The sequence below is a fragment of the Pollachius pollachius genome, assembly GCF_949987615.1.
Source record: "Pollachius pollachius genome assembly, chromosome: 18".
Taxonomy (NCBI): domain Eukaryota; kingdom Metazoa; phylum Chordata; class Actinopteri; order Gadiformes; family Gadidae; genus Pollachius; species Pollachius pollachius.
The window spans coordinates 15,781,744-15,808,375 of NC_136951.1; the positions used below are offsets into that span (position 1 = coordinate 15,781,744).

The 26,632-nt window shown below is 48.9% G+C and overlaps 1 protein-coding gene across 3 annotated transcripts in view; it reads left to right on the plus strand.

Annotated features, from left to right (window-relative positions):
- ppp1r12a (protein phosphatase 1, regulatory subunit 12A) overlaps positions 1–26,632 on the plus strand; it is a 52,585-nt gene that overhangs the window by 11,336 nt on the left and 14,617 nt on the right. The window contains exons 2-13 of one of the 3 annotated variants that reach the window (XM_079755686.1): positions 7,482–7,612; positions 10,835–10,953; positions 16,573–16,732; positions 17,781–17,925; positions 18,163–18,237; positions 18,510–18,601; positions 18,915–19,075; positions 19,559–19,695; positions 22,504–22,737; positions 23,142–23,233; positions 23,892–24,032; positions 25,518–25,670. In XM_079755686.1, the coding sequence (XP_079611812.1) occupies positions 7,482–7,612; positions 10,835–10,953; positions 16,573–16,732; positions 17,781–17,925; positions 18,163–18,237; positions 18,510–18,601; positions 18,915–19,075; positions 19,559–19,695; positions 22,504–22,737; positions 23,142–23,233; positions 23,892–24,032; positions 25,518–25,670 (1,640 nt within the window). The remainder of the gene's footprint in view (positions 1–7,481; positions 7,613–10,834; positions 10,954–16,572; positions 16,733–17,780; positions 17,926–18,162; positions 18,238–18,509; positions 18,602–18,914; positions 19,076–19,558; positions 19,696–22,503; positions 22,738–23,141; positions 23,234–23,891; positions 24,033–25,517; positions 25,671–26,632) is intronic. The other 2 variants (XM_079755687.1, XM_079755688.1) reach the window with 2 other exon arrangements.

Sequence of the window (26,632 nt, forward strand, 5' to 3'; positions counted from 1 at the left end):
CAGTTTGAAAGCAGTGAGAGCTTTAGCGATCCCGAGGGCCAGCATTCATTGTTTTCTGTTCGATCCCTACCAAATCAAATAAATTAACCATATAAAAGCAAAGCTTCGGTTGGTCTCGATTCATCTACCTGTAAGCTTGCCCTTGGAGCACCTTAACCTAACCATTCCAACTCATGGGTTAACCAATGTAATGCGATGCTCTTGTGGCTGCCATTGGAAAAACGGCAGTTGGGTTTGGGCCTATCCCAACTGCCGTTTCCAATCGTGCTTCGACGGCGTAACCGTAGCCTAACCGCTAGGCTAGGCTAGGAGCTGGCTGTTATCTCGAGCAGTCAAAGGACTAGCGGAGCTGATCTGTTAGCCTATCTTGGCCTGGTGTCCACGGGGGCCCAGAGGAAGTGAAGCAGGGGAGGGGTCCCTGAGTGTCTCTCTCTACTTGATGTGGAGTACTGCTAAATTAAGCTTGGATGACCTCCCCCCCTTCCCATTCTCTCATGCACGCACGCACGCACACACACACACACACACACACACACACACACACACACACACACACACACACACACACACACACACACACACACACACACACACACACACACACTGTAGTAGCTTTGTGCTTTCAACAGGAAGGCTGATTTTCAAAGGCCAGGAACTTAAGTTCTGTGAACTTCCAAAAGGGGATGTACAGTATCACCCATCGCCCCAACGGTATTATTGTTTCGCTCTTCTACCAGTCGTAAAATGTTGATGCCGGCTATGTAGAGCGATCCGTGCCCCCCCCCCCAACATAACTTCAGAATTGCCCCAAAGTCTTCCTCTGCTTTTCCTCAAAGCCATTTAGATTGATTGATTGGCCGTCCTGTTGTTACGGCTGGCTAAAAATAGCTCAAGATATGGTGCCTGTTTTTTTAAAAAGCGTGTGTGTGTGTGTGTGTGTGTGTGTGTGTGTGTGTGTGTGTGTGTGTGTGTGTGTGTGTGTGTGTGTGTGTGTGTGTGTGTGTGTGTGTGTGTGTGTGTGTCACAAAAGGGCAAACCAAAGTTCCTCCTCCTCTCTAATGATGGACACCAGCATCATCTGTCAGTTTCCACGGAAGGAACCTTTTTGCTCCATCGTACCGTGACTCGGGTTATGAGCATCCTGGTCATCACACCTCACCATTTCTCTATTATAATATTTGTTTGTGGAAATACCTACCTCAAGATTCCCACCTGGTGGGTCTTGGGTCTCCAAACAGCCCCGGCTGGCGGTCCGGCCTTCAGAGCTCTCCCCTAGTGCTCTCTAAAATGAATCCTCACTTATTTATTTACCTTTCTTTACACCGCCCTGACCCAGTGCGAACCCAGCTCCTCCATCTTTTTATGTATACATATCTACGGCAAAGGGGGTTCTGTTACCAGGGCAACGGACACGGTCAAACCCACCCTCCTGCCCCCCTTCATAAGCATGTATTTGTGTGCGTTTTATTCATGCCACTGAGAAGGCCTCCACCGATCCCCTCCCTCTGTGTGCTGGACGGGGCGGCGAGGGTTAGTGATCCTCCTCAGTGTTATCCTAGGGCTCGCCGTGCGGGCGGGTGGTGGTGTCTGTGTCTGCGATGGACGCCGTCTTCTGCCCTGCCTGTAATAAGTTCCATACTCATCTCGGGCTGGCCCAGCAGGGGTTCATTGAGTTAATCCATAAAATGGTTATTCTAATCTTCCACATATGGAGCACGCGCGCACTCGAACGGGGATGTCCACGCCGTCGGTAGCTCAACAATCCACGCCGGTGACCATCGCTGCCTCATTCTTCACCTCGCACGCCCGACGTTGCCGTGCAAACACAACAGTAGTATAGGGCCGTAAAGGGCACTCGACTGATCGAGGTCCTGGGGCCCCGATGGCGTAGTGATTATTGTTTGTGACTGCCAGGAAAAATCGTCAGGTTGTGTGGCTAACCCCAACCTCAGTTGGTTTGGCCTTGGGCAAGATGCCCTTAACCCCCCACCTTCTCATCCTAATGACAGCTGAGTTCACAATAGGTTATTTTGGATTAAAGGGTGCCTTGAGTGACTCCTCCCTAGTAGGATGACAGGAGAATGTATGTGCCTTAAAAACCGCCGTTCGGGCTACAATTGACGCTCCAGACCTGTAAATCCTAAACCATATTTTTTTCGCCACAGGCGCTAATGTGGAATCCAATAGCTGAAATATTTGAGTTTGTTTGTGCTGCCCTCTGATTGGCTCCTCGGGACCCTGAACCCGCCTCCCAGCCTTTTTTATTAGCTCTGATCGCCTCGCCCCCCCCCCTCCGGTGATGTATGGATGGCGTTCATCTGACTATGTAAACATTCCAGAGATGTGCGATTGAGCGGGTGACTTCTGAGAAGTTGAAAGGTACATGGTAGGAGCGTTCCTGTTGTGAAATGTGGTCCGTCACGTCCTAAGACTGGATTTTTAACAACCCACAATGGAGCCTCTTTGCTGTCATAATGCGGTTTTGTAACGCTGTTTGCGTGGGATTCCATTTTAAAATGGGAAATTATGTTTGGCCGTTTTATTTTTATGTTTTCATTGTAAGCTCATGTTTTTATGGTGGTCAATATGTACAGCAGCTGCTAGGGAAATTCCGATATCCGTCGGATACCGTGCTCACTTACTCATAATCATAATAAACTACTCGGACAAAACCGCATCGGATCCCACTTTACGGCAACCTGCTGTCAGTTGAGCATGTAGGCGGAGGAGGGGATTATATACGACAAACATGAGGATGAACTAAAGCTAGGGTCAGCCATTTGGAGGAACCAGCCAGAGTAGGTTAGACTTTGCAAGTGTCCAGAGATATCCCTTCAGACCTCCAAAGCCACTCCCCAATGCACGTGACTAGCTTGCTGGCTTTACCTTTAGGTCTGCCTGGCCTTGTGGAAGACTCACGAGCAATGAGTGTGCAGGGCAGAGTGTGTTCAGGTAAGTAGGCAGACAGACGGGTTGGACGTCAAATATTTTCCGTAGGGGTTGAATTAAATGATTGGACGTGCTTATTACATGTCTGCGACAGCCACAGACTCAGATTTAAAAAAAAAAAGATTTGGTCATAGCGTTTGATTTATCGGCTGACATCAGGATGGAATGAGAATTTCCCAAAACTTAAAAGAAATAATGCTGCTAAAATGAATGGCCAAAGTGGAAAGAGGAGTGGCTGCTGGCACGTAAAGTACATTAGACCGCATTGATGAATCAAGTCGGACGTCCGCTTATCATTGATCACTAGCCCTCAGTCCGGATGGCCACTTCCCAGAAGCCTCTCTTCCCATTTGAGATTGGCTTTTTTTGTAATTGGTCTATTTTTAGAAATCGTACCATGGGCTTTGTCTACATAGGAATGGTTAGCACGCAACATTACATACGAACGCCACATTCATCAAATGTCAGCGCCCGTCTGTGTGCGCACACTGCGAGGTCGGCACATTGCAGCCACACTATTCCTGGCAGGATGGTGTGATGAAGCGTAGTGGGCGAGGATGCTCTACTCCAAGCGTAAATGTACCGGGGCGTGTCGTGTCCCCGATGGCCGCAGCTTTGCCTGTAGGTATCCTTGAGCAAGATGCCCTGATCCCCCACCTGCTGCTGAATGACCTGTATCAGACCTCAGTCGGTGACTTTGTGATGAAATGGAAAACCAAGACGGAACCCAAACGGGGAGCCTTGTCTTCGTTATTTAACGTTGTGTTGTTGAACGTGAGTTTCATGACGTTATAATTACTGTTGTTCCAGTCATTGTTGTTCTTTCCATGTTGCACGGTTTCCTGGAAATCTCGACGATGCCTAACATGTCTAAAAGGTCACTCTGTCAGCCTATTTAGATCTGCGTCTGTCTGTCAGTCAGTCAGTCAAGGCATCCACTCTTCTCCTTATCCACCGCCAGCCCCGCTGGCCAAACAGGTTTGAATGACAGTGTGTCTGTCTGCAGCACCGTGAGTCACGGCATGTATATTTGTTTGTTTGTTTCACTTGTTTGAGTCCCTGGCTCTGAGCACTGTCCGTCCACCCTCCGGGCGGGGGGGGCTGGTGATGGTGTATGAGGGAGCAGTCAGCCCCACAATGCAGCCCATTATAATCACCCTTTATTAGCCTGCGCCCGGAGACCCGCCCGCTCACCCTCCCACTCGCTCTGTAGAGCCCTACTTCAACCACTGTGACCATAGAGACACAATGTCATTTTAACTTCAGGTCACAAAGGACTCGGCGTCCTCGTTCAAAACACACCATATGTGGTGCTTCACCGCTTCACAGCTGGGAAAAGAAGCGCAATAGCACTGAGTCGACCGATGGTCCTTCACCACCGACTGTTCACTTCCCTCCACGCTCATCCAAAGAACAAAATGCTTGTTCTTACCATGTAACTATCAATACCGGGATTATAACTCTTTCAGTCGTTTTTTTCATCCACCACGGCAGTCTATCACATTTTCAGTTGGTAGTACATTTCATTTTATGACCCTAGCACGTTGCGTTTTATGACTGGAGCTTACGTTGGACACGTGTTCATCTTGTACCTTGATTGGTGTCTTTTGACACACACACACACACACACACACACACACACACACACACACACACACACACACACACACACACACACACACACACACACACACACACACACACACACACACACACACACACACACGAGGGAGATAAGCTTGCAGAGGCCCGTGCAGGCGGCCAAACCTCCCTGGCCTTGTACGGCAGTAGAAACGGACCAAATTTGGACAAGGATTCCAGCGAGATAGCGGTGTGCCCCGTACGCGAGGCCCCGGCGTGTGCATGTGCGCTTCTATTTTCCCCCGTCAACGCCGGCGTTGTCATAGCAACCCCCCCAGGAGACAGGGGGGAGTCTCTGCAGGCGGCTGTGTTTTAAAGGGGGAGGCGGGCAGCACGTCAGACAGGGGGAGCATAGACATTGTTACGGTTGATCTTATCTGAGACACTTACTACGATGTTGTCCTGTCTCCGTATCTCTCCGTTTATTTATACAACCGCGAATGTTCCTCTGGTCGGCGCGCTGTGTTTTGCTGGGCCTCAGAAGAGCCCTATTTTAGTTTTGTGCTACTCCTGCTTTGGCTGAAGTCTTTCCAGAGCCCAAAAGGAGCGTTTCATCGTCATACCAGCGGGTCACACTGACTTGTGCCCTAAACATCCCCACGTTCGTTTACTAAGCTTGTTGCGGTCCGAATCGAAGGCTAACCCGGTCCTTTGATCAGGCCTTGACATCTTTTTTGTTTTTGCTTTTTTCCCCCTCTCATTTTCCCCGGCCTCAGGCCACGGCTCCTTTTTTAATTGCCCGTCACCTCATTATCTGGCTGCTCGCCTGCTCTCAGAAGACTTCTCCACCCCAGGGGCACCTTGGCTGCCACGCCCTCACCTCAAACCCTCCTAACCCTGCCTCTGCTAGCTACAGCTAGCGGCACTCATTCAGCACTGACTCGTGTCGCTCAAACTGCTATGCCTCAGATGGCCATCACTCATTAGCTTATCACACGGTACCACAACTAAGCTCATTTGCTCACCTTGGCTCACCTCCACGCTTCACGTGTAGATCAGCATCGCTTCTGTACCCATGCCTTTCGCTTCGGGCCTTTTTTAATAGCTTTCACTTGACGTCTGTTTGCTGTGTAACACCGCCCCCCCCACCCCCCATGCTAGTTAGAGTAGCATCATTACCTGCCCGACCACCAAACAAGTAGCCTCACGTCTCCATAAGCCTCCCATTCACGTTGTATCGGACGTGTTATGCCGTGGGGGAAGGGATTGTGAGAAGCCGCGTTCGGGCGGGGGATTGCGTCGCGTTGAAGGGGCGGGACAAAGGTTGAACTTCTGTTCACTTTATGCATACGAGTTGAGTACGTGTTCGGCCATGCGATTGGATAATAGACGGTCATAGCACTTCCATCCACAAAGTGGTAAACTCCCACAAGCAGCCGCTAGTGAGGATGCCGTGGTCAATCATGAGACCACGTGTTTGGTGTTGACGAGTTGGGGAATCCATACTATCAATATATTTATTTCCGGTGATTTAGTCAGGGTTGTTTGTGTTATTGTTTTCTTTGTAGTGTGTTAAAGATGAGGTTAATCACAAAGGCTGTTTGTGTGCCTCAAAGCAAAATGTGACACGTCCTTTTGGGTTCTCAGACCCTGGTGATAATGGTATGGGCTGTTCTGTGTTGACCTTTCTTGCTCGCGTATTACTAGAGCTCAGAGACTCGTGTTTTGTACAGAGGGGAGGAGCAATGCATGTAAAAGATATTGTAAATCCTAATGGTTTTATCAACTGAGACTCAGGCCCCATCGCCAGTGGTGATGTAATGCTGCAAACGCAAACACATGTTGAATCTCTTTCCTCCAGTCCGACATGCATACAATAAAAACGTGTACATCATTATCACCGGAGCCAGCGAGTGCCTAACCGTTTTTAATTGTTCCCATAAGGCCTAGCGTTCGGTCTGTCTGAGTCATTAACAACCCTGTGTTTTAACGTGAGGGTCTCGAGGAGGTGGGTGATGTATTGAGATATATTTGGGAGATAAACAGAAAGGCTCTCGTGCTAGCTTTCTAGTCGATACTTGGTATTCCAAACGCCCCCGCTATTTGTGGAGTTCTGCGGCATGCCAACATTTCCAAACGCATGTGGGGATCGCACGCAAACACTCCGAACTAACACACACCCACGCTAACACGCGCCAGAGGAAGGGCAGGTGGCGTGCGTTATGCGTTGAGTCGCAGAAGGAAACGAGGCTGTGTGTGATTGTTGTCATTTGTCTGCCATATTCGCATACTTGAATTGACTGTCTAACACAGTTTTAGTAGTGTCGTTGTATGCTTCAAGATCCTGTTATCCGTTTTCATCAAATGTGATTTTTCGTTTTCGTAAGATGCAACACGTGTTGTATGTGCTCGGTCACACGTTTGTTTGTATCTTAAACTTGTCCCTTTGGAAGATAACACTATCTCTTAATAGCATTGCATCAGAGGGATTGGTAGCATATTGAAATAAGACCAGTGTAAAGTAATGCATATTCAATCAGTTATATTATCAGTTATATTTCAAAACATATACATTTAGGCCATTTAGAAGCCGCTTTATCCAAAGCGAATCACAATAATTAGTTTTTCAGAACAGTAATACCGTAAGGATGTTCATAGAAACAAGCGTCTATACTTAAATTACCATGTTCCCATTCCAGTATACAACACAGATGGCTAGGATAAGATGCTACACAATGTTAAGTACTATTTTTAAGTGCGAGGACGTACAAACACACAATTAGTACGTAAGAGGGGTGTTTTTCGGAGAGTAAGGGAGGAGAAGGGCCGGTGGGGGGGGTAAGGAGGGAGGCTGTGCAGAGTCCAGGTGAACCCTAAAAAAGTGAGTGTTGTTCAGAGTTGGGGTTCCTCTTCCACGCTCTCACCCCTTCTCCTCTCCTCTGTGTGTCCAGGCATGTATCGACGACAACGTGGACATGGTGACCTTCCTGGTGGAGCACAACGCCAGCATCAACCAGCCCGACAACGAGGGCTGGATCCCCCTCCACGCCGCCGCCTCTTGCGGATACATGGACATAGCAGAGTGAGTGGTCCCCGCCCTCCGCACCGCCGTTACCGTGACAACGAAGCCTCACGTTCGATGCTGATTGATGTTTTTATTTTATTGCAAATCCTCTTTATCGGTCAACCTCTAATGGGTTACAGCGTTGTTTTTTGGGGTATCTAATTATTTACACCCAAACTTTTCAAATGATGTACCGGTGTACACAGAGCAGTGAAAATACGATATTAAACGTTTTGATTCAAAAATGAGTACAACACTCGAATCAAACATTGCTCATCTAAAACGCAACAACTTCTCCCTTGTGGTCGTCGTCAGTGTGGACCAGGAGTGTCTTGCGTGGCCGTGGGCCAGCTGACGTTACCCCTGGTCCTTGTCGTTCCTCCCTCCAGAGAGGCCCATTAGTGACCTCTGTCTAACCCATGCTGGCTGCTGGACGGCTGGCTTCCCCCCTGACAACATCTCGTGATGGGCCACCGTGGAGCTAACTTGATTTAAACTGTTTTGGGACCTTTTTACCTCAAAGGACATCGTCCCTGATGGAGCCAGTTGAAGGTTGAATTATAAACCGACGGTTAAGCTGTTGTTTGTGCCACTGCCAACTGCCTAGGTTTTGTGCTGTCCCTAGCAGAAATAAAAGTCCTTGAAAATCATGCTTGCATGTAGGCTATTCCTCTTAAGCCTTTTTTATCATGTTATGATCTACGTAATTATCAATTTATGTGTGGCGAAAACGGGTTGTTATCTGTGTGCACTAGTATAACCATAACCAAATAGACTCACCACATTGTTAGTGGCTGTGACCACCCTTTGTGTAAGCATGATGCCATCAAATATGTTCAGGCCTGCAGGCTTATCTCATAGCTGCAGCTAAATCTCAGTTTAAGTTTGAATTTCAATGTTCTCTTTCCCCGGTTCTTTCAAAAGGGACGGGGTTCATTGCAGCCAGAGCACACAGGTTGTTACAGGGAGGGTAGTTGTAATAGTTAGCCGTCATCAAACGTTGCTGTGAGTTGTGACGTGCTTTATTCTAACTTTGATGGCATTATGGGGATGTTCAGTGTAGGACATTGAACGCTCTTATAGACTTCTACCTCCGCCCTATTCCTTGTCATTGATTACTACCGCCCTCTCAAACTACTACTACCTACCTTCTCCCGAACGCTGTCAGCCAAGGGCCAACGTCGGCGAGGACAAGACTAGTCATTGTGCGTTTTTCGCACAATGACTCAAAAGGTCAGTGTGCTCACGATGGATGAGCTAATGGGGGCGGCCATGACAGTTCAGCCATCTGAGGGTGGGTGACTGCACTCTTCCACTGGTGTGTCCAAGCCCCCCCGCCCCCAATCACTCACCACCAGGCAGAAGGATACGCCACACTAACCAGGCCCTTCCTTTGTTTACGGTGTACCACTTGATCATTAGGCAGATGTTTTTCATCCGAAGCGACTGCCATCATCACAGAGCTAGCTAGCTTCCCCTCGGTTGCCTCCAGGTTAGGCTGCAGGCACCGGGGGCTAGAACACGATGCCCTAATCAGCTGGGAGTCCAAGCGAAGCCTGCGCCCCAGATTTGGTTTCAAGCTCTGCATCCACGAGTAGAATTGAACCCCCACCACGGTGGTACTCCACCAGACCACAAGCCCTCTGGATCTAGTGAAATAACCCGAGGATCGCCCTGGCGGAGGGTCTAATCAGGACGATGCGAAGCAGGGGAGACTGGCCGCGGTCCGCCAGCCGATAACATGGAAGGGAAGTCCTCGGCGGCCTTCTCATTTGAAGTGGTTTCCTGGCCTAATGAGAAGGGCCTGAACTCCTCTCTTTCTTGAGCTATGTCTCTCTCCCCCTCTCACCATCCCTCTCCTTCTGTCTCTCTCTTGCTCTCTCTTGCTCTCTATCACTCTCTCTCCGTATCTCTCTTGCTCTCTATCACTCTCTCTCCCTCTCTGTCTCTTCCTCTGTCTCTTCCTCTCTATCACTCTCTCTGTCTCACTCTTGCTCTCTATCACTCTGTCTCTCTCTTGCTCTGTCTCTGTCTCTCTCTTGCTCTCTGACTCTCTCTTGCTCTCTATCACGCTCCCTCTCTGTCTCTGTCTGATTTTAATTGAAAGCAGGGAACGGCTAAATGCTGTGTGGCTTTTAAAGGCCTCTGATTCCATGAAAGGGCTGGGCGGCCAACTCTGAGTTTGGCCAGTGTGGCGATGATGTCAGATGTAGTTGTAATTGTTGTTGCTGTTTTCGCTGCATCCATGTTTCTTTCAAACAGCAGCGATCACACTCCTGTCCCCTAGGTGCTGTATTCTGTACATCAAACAGCCTGGGTATTTAGCGTAGCTCTAAGTAGGAATGTGATTCTGCATCCTGCTGGGGTGTCATGCCAAACTGCTGCTAGTTGAACAGTTGACCCCTTTGCAAGCCTAATATGAGAGTTATATCCTATGTGACGTATAATTGCTTTAAGTGTTAGCCTGCCTGCAATGACTTAAGGCTTACGTTCAGACACAAAAGCTCAGCTGTTATTAACCGATTCTCCGACCCTTCTCTTGGAGGTTTTAGGCGACCATTGTTCGCCTGGTAAAATATAGTAGTGCGTGTGGTGTGTGGTACTTTTTCAAATTGTATGTCTTTTATTAGACATTCATGAATTATGGCTTTACATTTGTCGGCCATGCATTTTACAATTCACATCATGAGGATTTAACGGTTGAAGCTATTGTAATAGCCAGGGCAATTTTCTGTATATGGTACTAATGTGGGTCATGTTTTGCTGCTCTATTGTAAACAAATTCAGACTTTCACTTTCATTTTCTTCAGGGTTTCATAATCATTATCAGTCACACCAGTAAGACTTAACATATCTCCTTTTAAAGAGAGCTACTAATATTAAGACTCCACTTAGCCCTAATTATACAGTGAAGGCACTCGTTTTTTCTAAGGTTTTCTGTCTGATTCTTGTGAGCCATGCCTCCCAGACCCAGCTGGCCCACATTTTATTAATAGCTGCTGCAGAAATAACCTGCAGTAGGACATGGCACGGTTCAGACCTTTTTTTATTGATTAAAAAGAAAACTACAAAAACTGCTCTCTCCAAAAGAGATGATGCCAATAACAAGACGCTCCTCTAAAATGATATATCCTACACTTCTGGCTAAATGTAAAAAGAAAAAAAAAACATTCATTTTCTTGAAGTCATATAAATATATATGAATATGTATAGTGATACATGTTTATGTGTCCCTCTCAGGTATCTGATCAGTAAGGGGGCCGATGTGGGCGTGGTGAACAGCGAGGGGGAGACGCCCCTTGACATCGCCGAAGAAGAAGCAATGGAGGAACTCCTGCAGAATGAGATCAACCGTCAAGGTAAAGGAGCACACTGATGGGACGTGCACTCATTCACTCACTCACTCACTCTTTGGTGCGTCAATCAATTGCTGTCTGATATACCCACTCACTCTTTCACCGACATACCTAAAGCTCTGAGACCAGCAACCGAATGTGTCTTGAGAAACTAACGGTGCCAAAATGAGAGAACACATCAAAATGTGACCACAGCTAGACAACGTCTTTCAAATTTAATAATGACATGTATTCTTTCTAAAAGCCTAAACCAGTGACCCTTAGTTGTACCTCAACTCGTCATTGCTTGATGCAAAGGTGAGGTTCTGTGGTCAAATCCTGTCATTGTTAAATGTTTTGTGGACAAACCTTTATGGTACATTCCACGAAAAACGGACAAAGTTGTTAGAACTGGCTTTTGATGAGGTCATGGTTGGAAACTCGTCCCCTGGGGCGATGTTGACTCGGTCTTGCCAATCGTAGGCCTATAAAACCTGGTGTACAGGCCTATAAAACCTACCGTCGCCATCCAGGTGGCACCTATAACCTGCTTGGGTTGATGGCATCACTGCTCACAGGCAGAGTTAATGTTGTCGCACAGGCCATTAAAGGAGCATTCGGGGGGACATCACGGTATCATTTGGAGCACAGAGGGTTGCTACAAACGCAGCTTGTTCTAGTCTTGTTTGTTTTAGTTTTATTTGTCTTGGCATTGTGTAGCATCTTATCCTAGCTGACTTGGTTGTACACGGTTAATGGGTCAACCTAGCGATTGTTGGTGCTTCGCAGTTGGTTCTATGAACGTCCTTACTGTACCGACAACGATATATTGTCGTTTCTCTTTCTTCTGACAAATGTACTTATTGTAAGTCACTTTGGATGAAAGCGTCCGCCAAATGCACGAAATTTAATTGTTTGATTGTTTTCAAGTGAATCGTGGTAAAGGGCGAACATGATCCTCTTGTCTTTGGGATCGGGAACTAAAAAACGCGCTCTCTTTTCTGCCGGGGTCTATTTTTGGCCTCGCTGTTAAGAGGACGATGAGAGCCACGGCACTCTCCTTATGAGCGGCCGTGTTCAGACAAGAGTCCCTAGCCCCGGGATGCGCTGCCTCACTCCTTCTCCGTAGTAGCTTGCCCTTCTTTACCCTCGGAATACTACAAAGAATTTTTCGATTCCGATATGGGGAAGAATCTGCGGTTGCAGTTGTTGATGCCACATCAAATTCAGTTCAAGTGCTTAAACGATTGGCCCATTAGCAATTTGTTAGACTGTTTAGTTTTGAGATAATCGGTCGACCACGTTAGTCACTTGGCCCTGATTTCGACTCTTTCGAACACAAATATTTATCAAAGTGTGAATCAACAACAACATACTTGTTAGTCGTGGCCCTAATCGTTGCCGACTTGAAAGCATCTTGCGTGTCTGTTTTGGCTATCGTCGTAAAGTATGTTGTCTGCTGGGGTTGACCCTGTGCTGAGGTGAAGTTTGGCCACTGGGCCAGTAGGCTGATAGTAACACGAACCCCGTTCTGCATATGCAAGCGCTTATGGGAGCCCTTCTAGAGCTGTCGCCTCAGCTCTGTCTGCATGACTTATCACTCCTCCTTTGCACTCAATACCCAGGAGGGTGTAGACGGTTAACGTATTCCCTCCTCGACGTTGTCCCTGCTCACCACGGTGTCCTTACGTACCCTGTTATGGTCCTCCAAAAAGCATGTTACAATGGCGACACACACCCGGTCCCCAGAATCACAGCCAGCAGCAGCTGTCTGGCCGAATTTACACTTACACTTACTGCCACTCCCAATATCAAAGACCACAAATGGATGCACTTCTGGGTTTTACATCACACATGGTCTCCACAAAGCCTGTGGGCCTTTGTAGTCTTTCCAGGAATATTCAGTTTATTTTTGCTTGTTTTTCCTCATTGCTTATAAATCGGCTGTGTCGCAGATTATTCCAGGCAACGTTAAACAACAAAAGGGCAGAGGGAGAAGCCATCTTGTGAGGCACAGAGGAGGTGTGTGTGTCACCCCTCAGCCCCCCCAGAGCCAACGACCGTCCAGTCTAACGAGGGGGACACCAGCTTTCGCATTGGCTGGCAAACGCTGCCACGATAACCACCCGAAGGCGCGCCACTGACGGTGTTACTCCCTCGTAGAGCTCGAATGCCCCGATGGCAAACGCAAGCTCCAACACCGATGCTCCTTGCACATGCAAATCATGACATCATTCCGTGAAATTAAACGTTATGTCGGAGCAAGCCGTGTCACTGCAAGTCGGCGAGACGCTGATGACTATGCAAAGAAGCCTTCGCACACCGCGGCGCAGCTATGGCAAAGCCTCATTTGTTGGGCAGACCGTCCACTGTGTCTCAGCCCTCGCAGCGGAGAGAGGAGGGAGGCAGGCAGGCAGGGGTGTTATGTAACCGCCTGTTGTGTAAGGAGGTTGTTTCGTCTGTGATGTGGTTTTCCCTCCTCCCTTGCTTGCCCGGTCATGAGGATAACTTGTTAACCAGAAGCAAACTGCTACTCTGCCGATGCATCCTGCTCGAGGCAGGCGTCTCTCTGCTGTTGGATTCTGTTCTGCTGCAGGAAATCAGCAGGTCGTGTAAATTGCCCGGTCCGACGTTGAAACCGACTGAGTGTATTTGTTGTTGACTATCTAAGAAAACTGGATGTGTATCTTTGGTGTTTTGCAACGGTTATGAAACTAATGCAGTTCCCTTTATCGACTAATCTACAGGCTGCTAATGTTTTTTTATGCAGCTTGTCATAAAGATGCATCCGTGAGCGACGCAAAGACATTGAACTATTTCCAACACTTTTAAACACAACTTTCATGGACAGTGGTCCATTAATATTCATACTATCATACTATTATGCAAGTAATCCCTAATAATATAACATAGTGTGTCTATATAATATAAAAATGATATAGCATAACTTTATACCCTTATGCATGTTATTTTATCGTTATGATACCATTATTGATGATAAATGATCACAATTGTATCATTATAGTCCTCTTTATTTGATATATTTTCATATATTCCTCCTCTTCCGAGTGCTTTACCATTGGACGTGCCTCACAACCCCAATCCTTCGCACCCCATCACCCCATCCCCTCCGCCCTGGTGCGACTGAGGGGTTGAACCTCTTGTCAGTCAGAACCGGTTCGCTCCCCTCACACTCGCACACGCCACCTGTTCCCAGCTTGCCGTTGGGCCCCGCGGGTGACCTGCAGGCAAACTCGAACCTGGAGCCACGGCGCACGCGCGTGCGTGCGTGCGTGCGTGCGTGCGTGCGTGCGTGCGTGCGTGCGTGCGTGCGTGCGTGCGTGCGTGCGTGCGTGCGTGCGTGCGTGCGTGCGTGCGTGCGTGCGTGCGTGCGTGCGTGCGTGCGTGCGTGCGTGCGTGCGTGCGTGCGTGCGTGCGTGCGTGCGTGCGTGCGTGCGTGCGTGCGTGCGTGCGTGCGTGCGTGCGTGCGTGCGTGCGTGCGTGCGTGCGTGCGTGCGTGCGTGCGTGCGTGCGTGCGTGCGTGCGTGCGTGCGTGCGTGCGTGCGTGCGTGCGTGCGTGCGTGCGTGCGTGCGTGCGTGCGTGCGTGCGTGCGTGCGTGCGTGCGTGCGTGCGTGCGTGCGTGCGTGCGTGCGTGCGTGCGTGCGTGCGTGCGTGCGTGCGTGCGTGCGTGCGTGCGTGCGTGCGTGCGTGCGTGCGTGCGTGCGTGCGTGTGTCACCGCAGGGGGGGGAGAGATGAGCGAGTCAGTGGTGTTTCTCCGAGGAGTAAATCAAGTGGGGGGGGAAAAAAAGCCTTCAGCCAGGTTTCAGCACGGTAGTTTGTTTTGTGGTGGTCGTTACGTAAGCCTGTGCTCTGATGACTCGCTGTGTGCTCATCGATTGTCCTTTTGCATGGCGCTGAAGCCAGGTGTCTGGAAGACTGGGAACACCCACGGCCCCTTGCATGATGCAACCCGAAGCGTGCAAAGCCCTCCTTCTAGCCTTTGGTCCCAGAGATTGAAGGCCGAATCCAGCCCGATGCAGGCACAATGTTGAGATGTTTTGATCTGAACCTGGGATGGGGTCCTGGGTGCAAACCCCAATATCCACAGACTACCTAGGCATCCTTGAGCAAGATCACCTGACCCCCTACCTGCTCCTTAAGGACATGTTTTCAAATCCAATGTCACTGTGGGTAAAAGCATCTTGCTGAAGCGACTCATTTACCCCCTCTAGTGGTCGGACCCGGCACCACTCCTGCTGCCCGTCACTGCTCTGCCCGCCTCGGTGTACAATGGGGACTTTGTGGCCGGTGGATCGGATTTAGTTTTACACAGACTATAATAGATGTCATTATGACTGTCTGCCAGCCCGCAGCGTAGCTAGGCTGGCCCGGCCTGCCCCCCCTCTCCCGAGGTTATGTAATATTCCCGATCGTGTTTCTCCTGTGGAAAGATGACCCCCGACGGAGAGTATGACTGACTGGATCTCTGTCGGGGTCACCGATGTGGAATGGCCGGTTGGGCTCTCGCACACTAACCCAGCGCTCGCTCACTTCTGTTGTGGTATAGGGAGCAATGGTAAGGAGAGTAGGTTGAAGGGTTTGTTTAAGGTCAGTCAAGAGAATGGGGGCGTATTAATGCAGATTTGACGGTCCTACGTTATGCAGTAACTATTTGTTGACGTACCAAAGCGTGTATGACAACAATATTTTTTAAATAGTAATATACACAAGTGACTACTGCTAATACTTGATATAATTGCTTGCTTTTTTGTACTTTTCTGATTGCTGTGACTTTCTCAGAAAATATTGATACAATGCCTTTCTATGAATAATGCTGATACAGTGCCTATCTTGATGTGAGGTAATCCCGCCATAAACCAAATCCTCAGACACCCCTCCCCTTATGCCTCCTGCGTTTCGTCAGGTCCTCAGGGTTTGTCTTACTTGAAAATGATGACTGGTCTTATCGGAAGAAAGAATGTAGCTCTGCGTCGTCTTTTTTTGATGGATCACGTATGCCTGAATAATCCCCACCCCACACACGCATGCACACATACACACATACATATTTTTAACATGAATAGCGGTGTTAATCTAGGCTAACTGATAAGTCACGATGATGGCCTCTGAATCCTACTCTGGGTACAGCTGTGCACACAAATATGACCAATATTGACTGATATAAGGTATGACTAAATCATTTGTGTGTTATCATTTCTATGGGATTCTCTCTGACAGGAACGGCGTGTTTGCCTAAGAGTACAGGTAGCAGAATTGAACCGGCATTAGCAACAGAGTTGTGCTTACCTGGTTGTCAAATAGGGGGGTTGCGTCGCTAAGCTAACGTTAGCCACTGTGTTGCTAACCTAACGTTAGCCACTGTGTTGCTAACCTATAGTTAGCCACTGGTCGCTCACCTAAAGTTAGTCGCCGCGTCGCTAACCTAACGTTAGCCACCGTGTCGTTTCCCATAACATTAGCTAATGCGTCGCTAACCTACAGTTAGCCACCGTTTTGCTAACCTAACATTTCCTAGTGTATCACTATGCTAATGTTAGCCAATGCGTCGCTGAGCTAACGTTGGCCACTGCGGTGCTAAGCTAACGTTAACCACTGCTTCTCTCCTCACCACCATCTCCAGGTGTGGACATCGAGGCGGCCAGGAAGGAGGAGGAGCGCATCATGCTGCGGGACGCCAGGCAGTGGCTCAACAGCGGCCAGATCCAAGATGTCCGCCACACCAAGTCCGGAGGCACGGCGCTCCACGTCGCCGCCGCCAAGGGCTACGTTGAAGTTTTAAAGTGAGCGTCTGACATTTTGTACTAAAACAAACAAACAAAAAGTCTTTCTGAGGCATGTTTTTATTTTGGGTTCTTTTTTGCTACGGTCATGAGCAGAGAAAGGTTTAGTAGAGGTGAGACTAACAGTTGTAAAATCAATGGCATCCTACTCAGGGATTCTTACCATCAGATTGCATACATTGGGGATTGAACCAAGTACCCTTTGGCTTGGAGTAAAATGCCCTTAGCCACTAAACTACCACCCACAATTTTGTAGTTGTTGGTTTTATAATTCAGGGCTTTCCTTAATTTTTAGTTTGTCCATTTATATCAGCAGTTTGAACACTAAATTAACGTTTCCATGTTTAGGGGTTGAATTCCCTCTGAAGTTCTACGAATGTGTATCTATGTACATGCATACAGATAAAGAGCTATCAATGTACATGTATACAGATATAGATCTGTGTACAAGTATCTCTGTGCAATTACATATATACAGTGTATCGTAAGCTCTTTGGTTTCAAGCATCCAGTGATTGGCGTGTATATATACTGTACCTACTTGGTCAGTGTGCAGTTGATGCACACACACACATACACAAGTGTATGTCACCGCGCTCCATTGAACACAGCGCTGTCAGGCTCACTGAAACCTCCAGCTAACTCAGCAGAGCACCTTTGTCTGCCTGCCTGCTGTGTCTGGCTGGGCACTGAGCCAAACGCCGGCCCGGTCTCCCCGTAGCCAGCACTGCCATTGCCGTGTGGAGCACAGCATCCCCCCCCCGTCCTGTGGCCCCTCTCTGAGCGATGACTTGCCGTTCTCAAGAACAGACAGGGACGCGGTTCTTGCGAAGTCGACAGCGGGGATGGCACATTTCGACAGAAACCCGACTGAAAACAACACAATTCGGAGCGCAAATAACGGCACTGGTTCTGACCTAAGACAGATCTAAAGGGAGGGACGGGAGAAGGAATTGTCTAATTCCAGGGAACTTTTAGTGAACTCCAGATCTAGCGAACTCTATTCTTATCATTTGTGTTTATTTTTTCCCCTCTCCCCGCTACTGCAGGCTGTTGATCCAGGCAGGCTATGATGTAAACATTAAGGACTACGATGGTTGGACCTCGCTCCACGCAGCGGCCCACTGGGGCAAAGAGGAGGCCTGCAGGATTCTGGTGGAGAACCACTGCGACATGGACCTCATCAACAAAGTGGTGAGTGGGGCACACGCGTACACATACGTGCTACATGTGTGCACACCCACGAACACACAAGTGCACACACAAAAGGGACACGTACGCACACACAACAACACACACTTGCAGTTAACGAATCCACGTGCACACACTTGCACTAATCGAATCCACGTGCACACCTTTCCCTCTCTCTCATCTCGTCTCCATGGAGATCGTCATGGTGATTTTCCGTTGTATCTTCTCGTGTCTTCCCAGGGTCAGACGGCCTTCGACGTTTCAGACGAGGATGTCCTCGGCTACTTGGAAGAGCTGCATAAGAAACAGGATCTGGTATGTCTCTCTCTCTCTCTCTCCTCTCCCACTGGAACTCGCTTATTGTTTGAAGGCCTGTTTGTATCCGGAAATGTGTCAATCAAAGCACTTTCGATACCAGCCTGGCCTCGAGTTCACTGGTAGAAGTAGCATTGGCCGTAACAACTTTGCGATGCATGACTTAAGTCCCGTGAATATATAAGTATGCCAAAGCAAAAGCCTAATGCTCAACGAGAAGCAAGAGCCGTGCTTGCAGACCTTTTCTTCTAACCGTTGGTCCCTCATTGCAGCTCTCGAACGACAAGAAGGACGTGAAGAAATCCCCCCTGATCGAGACGACCACAACCGGAGACAACAATCAAACCCTGAAGCCGCCCAAGAGGTGAGCCGCCACTGCCACCGGGAGAGTAACGAGTGTTTACACCGCACCGTGCCTCTCTCGTTCCTCTTTTTACTACCCCCTTCACACAATGCAGACTCGTCGCTCCTTCGAGTGCCTTTTTCCGCTCGCGTGTAGAAGCCCCCCCCCCGTGCTAGACGTACGCGGCGCTAGTGTACACATGCTGTCAGGGGGCAGTGTATATACGCTCGCTGTCAGCAGCAGTGTATACACCGGGTGGGCTGATGTATATCGCCGTTGCCGTTGCGCCGTGCACAGGAAGTACCATGGTGTCGTGTGTCCTGTTTTCCCCCAGCGAAAAGACGGTGCTGCTGGAGCCGGACAAGATCGTGGCCCACATCGAGGTGCTTGAGCAGGAGAAGGTGGACGAGGAGGAGGAGGGGGGGAAGAAGGACGACTCAAGCTGCTCCAGCGAGGAGGAAGAGGAGGAGGACTCTGAGTCCGAGAATGAAGCAGGTAAACCCCCCCCCCCCCCCCCCGTACGTACGTGTAAGCACGTGCCTCTCAAAGTCAACTGAGGAATGAAAATAAGAAAAACTTCTGAGCTTTCCCCCGGGATAAACTGCCTACTTTTGTGGCTCTTCTTTTTTTTTTTTTTATTAAACTTGGTTGCGTAATCTCCCATAAAACATTGTTGTCAAAATGCCCCAATTGGGTCTGGTCTTGTTCATTCAACTAAGCATTTTGTCTTCTAACTAAACCTATACCTTGTCACACTGTCTCATTCGCAGCTTCTGTTCGTGGTGATTAACTTTAATAATCCTAAAACAGATTCCTAACCATAAAGACAAGGATTACCGTTTTGAGACGTACTCCTCTGACGGACGCCTCTCCAGGCCAAATACATTGGTTTGAGTTCAAAATGTCTGTCCACTCCTCCTCACCAAAACCCGACTCCTCTTCTCTCCTCCTCACTGCTCCCCTCTTTGGACCCTCCAGAAAAGACCAAGACCCCCAGTCCTCCGGTCAGCCTCGGCACCACGGCTGCCGCGACGACCCCCTCCGCCGCCGTCACCGTGGCGACCCCATCCAGCCCAACCAACCAGGTGACCACCCCCACCTCACCGGTCAAGAAGGTACGACCTGCCGGTCACCGCCCACCCACTCTCCTCACCGTTTCCGTGACGATAGGCCACTCCCATCACCCTAGACGCACGCAGACACAGATGAATTAGGTGCATCTGTGTACTGGTTTATACCCAGTTGTAGAAACCCCCCACTGCCCATCCTCTGAGCACCTCACCTGGGAGTCCAAACAGACAGACCTGGGGGTGTAAGGTACTGGAATAATGGAGAATCAGTTGGTTCTTTTTCCTTATGTGAGTAATGGCATCACTGCTTTCGAATAGTCCAAATCTGCGATTTCCTATATTAACATACTCTACACTACTATGCAGATGAGTATCTGAGTTAAATCAGGCGCCACGCAGTGGTTAATGAAGTCCTTGTCAGGCCTTTCTTTTGACCAGATTTCTTGTTTCTTTTGGGTCTTGGAGGAGATTAACTGCTCTTTGTGACTGCTTTACATGGAGTCAGAGTTGGAACAAGCTGTGGTCAAAATGTGTTTCTTAAAGTTCACATTTCAACGGGAAACCACTCACTTCATTTGAAATGGGAATGCATTACTAAAGGAATCAGGCTATTTATTTTACCTTACTTCTTTAAATGCATCGTGCTGTCCATGCGCACCATTTCAACACGCGTCTATATTTTTCATATTTCCATGAATTGTTGCTGACCTTACAATGTGCTTATCCAATTGTGGGCTAGCATTTGTCAAACCGAGAACTGCATGCTTCTCAGTTAATGGAGTAACCTGCCCCCCCACCTCACCTTGAGGGAATAGTCTTAAGCTCCTGGGGTTCACGAGAGTTAAAGAAAACATCTTCTTTTTCGATGTCCATCTCCCAAAGCCATCCTCCTGGCTTCTTCTGCTTCTGCTGCTGCTGCCACTTATGTGTCTTATTTTGGCTGTTTCTCTTTCATTCTCTATCCCCATCTTCTCTCTCTCTCTCCCCATCTTCTCCTGTTTTTTCTCTCTCCGTTTCTCTCTGTATTTCCGTCTATTTCCTTCTCCTCTCTTTCTCGATTTCTCTCTTTTCTCCTCTCTCTGTCTCTGTCTGTCTCTCTCTGTCTCTGTCTGTGTCTCTCTCTCTCTCTGTCTCTGTCTCTCTCTCTGTTCCTCTCTCTGTCTCCCTCTCTGTCTCTCTCTGCTTTATAAGTCTGATTGTCTCTCGCCCGTGGCCGAGCCGGGCTGTCCTGCATTGTGGCGCCAGGGTTTGCGTAAAACGGGCATTTCTCTAGCGCCCAAAAAAGTGATGGTGAGACATTGGTGTGCACCAGAGTTCCCCCCTCCCCCCCCAAACCAAACCACCAACCCCCTCGTTCGTGTTTAATATGGTGAACCCGTGCACTGACCACTAAGACTCTCAATGAATAACCACGCTGTCTGCTCTCCCAACAGACCTCATGGGTGTGGGTTCTTTTAACTTATTGCCATTTTTTCGAGAGCCCCAATTCACGTCTTTTAGTAATGCCAATTCCATGCATGGCTTCAAGGGCCGCTTTGTTTTACCCCCTTTACATCACACATAATTTACATTCAGGGCATTTGGCAGACGTTTTTATCCTAAGCGACTTACAATAAGGACATTTATAAGTACAAGATAGCTAGGATAATACGCTACATGATGCTAAGTGCTATTTTTAAGTGCCACATCGTGGTGGACAGTGCCATTTGTGATGTCACTAGAGGGTTGATTTTGAACTGCTTTGGATGGCTACTCAACATCACATCTGGTGGTGAAATACGGGCTGGTTAATGGAGTGGTCATTAGAGGAGAGATCTTTATAAAGCTTTATTAGCCTAAGGCTTTATGAAGCGTGTGCATTGAGACTTTTGAAAAAGACAGGGTGATCGGAAATGGCAGGAGTTAAATAATTACACACGTGGGGGTCCTTTATAAAAATAAATAATATATCCTAGACCACAAAAGAGTTTGCTACCACCTTAAGGACGATCTATATCTATTACGCATATTTGCTTTTCCAATCAGTGGCTACAATGAAAAGATAATTGAGTGTCATGATGGAGCCAGTCTGTAGGTGGCGCCAAACCCTTAAACGTGGTCCAGTTGGTTCTCTCTTGTTCAACTTCCTGTCACTGACCTCCTCAGATTTTCTTCTGCTTGCCTCACTTCACACCATCCTAACGATTCCTGCCTGGCTTTGTGTGTTTCTCTACATCGGTTTGTACGCTCAAGGTGTTTCTCGTCTGTTGTGTGTTTCACTGAGTTGTGTGCGTGCGTGTGTCTGACCGGAGCATGTGTTTACGTCTGCAACTTCAAATGTCCCAAAATGTCCCTCCATATCTTTCAATCCAAATACATCTGCCGAAAAGTTAAAAGGCTAATTCGGTTATATTGAGATTACATTTTATAAAATGTCCTCGGGATGAATTGTCAAAGAAAAATAACAATGTGCACACACTGTACTCTTTTTACGTTTAGATTTTTACATTTAGGGCATTTAGCAGATGCATTCATGCAAAGCGACTTACAACAAAGACATTTGTCAGGAGAAATAGTGAAACAATATATATCGCTTTCGGTAGAGTAAAGATATTCACAGAAACGAGTGCATTTACAATTGTTAACACATTCCCGTGTACAACAAAGATAGTTGTATTTTATTAAAACCAAACCGGCCCTTCTCCACCTCCTCACACTCCACAGGATGTGCTCCGCCCATGTGTGACTCACAAACAGCTCCATAACGTCTGCCTGACCTCCATCAGCATAACCAACCCCCCCCTCCCAACAACACAACCTCCACCTCCACCACCTTCCTCCAATAAACCATCTCCGTCACCTCCATCCCCCCAGGTCCCGGCGTCGCCCACGGCCAAGGTGTCGTCGCCGCGGGCGACGGAGGAGGACCGGAAGGACGAGTCCCCCGCCTCGTGGCGCCTGGGCCTGAGGAAGACGGGGAGCTACGGCGCGCTGGCCGAGATCACGGCCACCAAGGAGACCCAGAAGGAGAAGGACGCGGCGGGCGTGATGCGCTCGGCCTCCAGCCCGCGCCTCTCCTCCTCCGTCTCTATGGACAACAAGGACAAGGTGGGCCGCCGGCCGCCGGGGCGTTGGACCCCCGATCGGTCACTCTCTGGGCTTCTTTTTTCGCTTTTTGCGGATTTGTTATTCCTATGTTGTTGTTGAGTAAACAGATTTATTGGTCATTTGGGGATGACGCACTTATTGGATGTTGTGTGTCCTCGCCCTTAAAAATAGTACGTAGCCTTGTGTAGCATCTTATCCTAGCTATCTTGTTGTAGACGAGGAATGGGTTGAATTGGTTAATGTTTTTTGCCATACATCTTAAATGTTCAAACTGCTGTTTTATTTGTGGCGAAATGTTGAGGAAATTATTAAGAACATTTTGACTAAGAAAAAATGTATCTGTGACAGGGAAAATGGCCGCCCCCTCTTCCTGATACCTTCTCCTTCCTATTCCTCCCTCCCAGGAGAAGGACAAGAGCACCCGACTGGCCTACGTCGCCCCGACCATTCCCCGCAGACTGGCCAGCACTTCAGACATCGACGAGAAAGAAAACAGGTGAGGGCCCGATGCTCTGTGGACATCAGCGCCCCCTACAGTCCGCTGCTGTGTATCACAGTCCCAGGGGCTCTGTGCAATGCATGGTGTCGAGCTCACTGCTGCCGCTTGGCTCTGTGTAACGTCTGCCCAACAACCAAAAGGTCAAGTTCAATACTAAGCGCAATTGTGAAGATACATTGAATACAAGACCATTGACTAAAACATTTGCAATTTCCAATGGAGTCTGACGTCAGCCTCTTAACAGCTTTAAATTCACTGAGAGTTACTAAGTCCTGAAGTTTGAGCTGCTTCTGCAGGTTATTCCAGGAAGATGGTGCCAAAACCTTAAAGGCCTTTTACCCAGTTTTGTCCGAGCTTCAGCAACAGTCATGAGCACCTTAACCTGATTCCTAGCATTCATCCTTTATGAATGGTAATATGAATTGAATAGTATTCAAAAGGAATTGCTGTAGGTCCATTATTTTATAATTGAATTGAGTATTTGCTGATTCATGAATATGTTATCATGGGAAAATTCTTCTTGAGCAGTATGAGGCAGATTTAGATCACAGAACCCCACAGACACCCCTACATCAGGAAGCGTTACTGGCTCCGGGCGCCCCTGGACCCTGCCTCATCTCCCCTGTGGTTCCTCCACCCCTTCCCCACCCACCAGGGACTCCGCCTCTCTGGCCCGCAGCAGCTCCTACACCCGCCGGCGCTGGGACGACGACCTGAAGAACAGCGACAGCACCGCCCCCGCCACCACCGCGTCCACCACCACCACCACCAACCGAGTCCCCAGCTACCAGCGCAGGTTAGCTGCCCACTGCTGCCCTGCAGGGACCCCCTCCTCCCTCCGTCACTCGAGGCCTGCTGGGTGGCCCCTAACAGGACCTTCTACCGTCTACAGAATAGATCGTGACCCCGTCTCCTTTAACGTGAACCGACTAACGTAGCGCAGACGAGATGAACTTCGTAGTACGACCGTAGCGCTGTAGCCGTCCCGTCACACCCATGATGCCGCAGAGACATGCATGCATGCGTGCGTTTGTGCGTGTGCATGCATAAGTGCTTCCATGTGTGCCAGCAGCTGCTTATGTAGACCTCCCCCCACCCCCCCCCATCCATGCTAGTCATCCTCTACCTCCCTACACTAGTGTCACGTGCCACAGACCTGTGGCACGTGACTGTCCGGTCAGGGGTGATGTGCCTTTTAAGTTGTTGATGTGGGGTGGGATTCGGACCATTTACCATTCAAATTTTCATAATTGAAGCAAATTGTTACGGCACGAACCCTAGACTCGGACGCTTTTAGCCAGACCTGTGTACATGCGTGTGCATTGGATATTAGTGTGCCCCTGTCTGCCCTTTGCTAACATGCTGCTCTCGCCTCCTCCCTCCCTCTCTACATATCCCCCCACCCCACTCCCCTTCCACCACACACACCTGTACACACTACCCTACCACCACACACACCTGTACACACTACCCTACCACCACACACACCTGTACACACTACCCTCCCACCACACACACCTGTACACACTACCCTACCACCACACACACCTGTACACACTACCCTACCACCACACCCACCTGTACACACTACCCTACCACCACACACACCTGTACACACTACCCTACCACCACACACACCTGTACACACTACCCTACCACCACACACACCTGTACACACTACCCTACCACCACACACACCTGTACACACTACCCTACCACCACACCCACCTGTACACACTACCCTACCACCACACACACCTGTACACACTACCCTACCACCACACACACCTGTACACACTACCCTACCACCACACACACCTGTACACACTACCACCACACACACCTGTACACACTACCCTACCACCACTTACACCTGTACACACTACCCTACCACCACACACACCTGTACACACTACCCTACCACCACACACACCTGTACACACTACCCTACCACCACACACACCTGTACACACTACCCTACCACCACACACACCTGTACACACTACCCTACCACCACACACACCTGTACACACTTACCTACCACCACACACACACCAAAAAAACCCAAAAAAATCTATCTCCCGCACACGCTCTCTCCCACAAACACCCCCCCCCCCCCCCACACACACACACACACACACACACACACACACACACACACACACACACACACACACACACACACACACACACACACACACACTCTCTCCCACATACAAACACACATACATCCTCTCCCATCCCCCCCCTGCCCTGCACCATGGTTTCCCCCTCCCCCCAGCACATCCCACACGCTGGCACTAGGGCGTAGCGGCAGCACGCGGGACGTGCCGGCCAAGTCGTGGTCCACCTCCAGCTTGGAGCCTAACGCCTCTAACACTAAACCCTGGCAGGCGCCCTCCTCCCATTACCAGTCTTACAGCATTTACCGCAGGTACAGAACCCAGGCCCCGCCCGCTGCCGCCTCTCACCGCCGCCCCACCTCCATCTGTCTGCGGGGTTCCTCCAGATCTGTCTGTCCGTGTCGCTCACTGTCTGTGTACCTCGGCCTATGTCTCTCTGTCTCACAGGGACCTGTCTGCCTCTTTGTATCTTTCCGTCTGTGTCTCAAACTACCCCTCTGTCTATCTCTCGGTCTGTATCTTTGGCTATCTCTCTCTTTCTCTGTCTGTACCTCTTTCTATCTCTCGGCCTGTATCTCTTACTTTCCCTCTTTCTCTGTCTGTACCTCTTTCTATCTCTCTCAGTTTGTATCTCTTACTTTCTCTTTCTGTTTGTATCTCTCTCACTTTCTATCTTTCACTGTCTTGGCCTGTGTCTCTCTCTGTCTTCTGTCTATCTCACTGTCTCTGTCTACTTCTGTTGGTCTCTCTGTCTGTCTCTCCATCTATGTCATCTGTCTGTATCTCACTGTCTATCTCTGTCAGTCTCTCTGTCTGTCGCTCCATCTCTCTGTTTTATGGGCAACTAGCTCCTACTTGAAGAAGCGACACTGTTCTTCATTTTTTTAAGTTTAATTCCTTTTTCATTCTTAAAGCCAAACGGAGAGATGCTTTGAGAAGTTGAAGGTTATCACTTAGAAGGTTATTAGAAATGACATTTAAACGATGAGCACACTTCGTTCATGGGTAAGTAATGGAGCCGTCGCTCCATTACTTACCGCGCAATCAAAACTTTAGTCAGGAAAATGGTCAACCAAAGACTTAATGTAATGAACCGCAGCTTAGAAGCATCTCCCCACCTTGGTGTTAACTCAGGATATTACTTAACGGGGTACCATAAACTCCCAGACTACATAGATTAACATACCAATGTGCCCTTATCTTAAGTGAGAGGCAAAATAATGAGTCTTTCCTATTTCATCATCATCTAGAGCAGTTGTTCTCAAACCTTTTT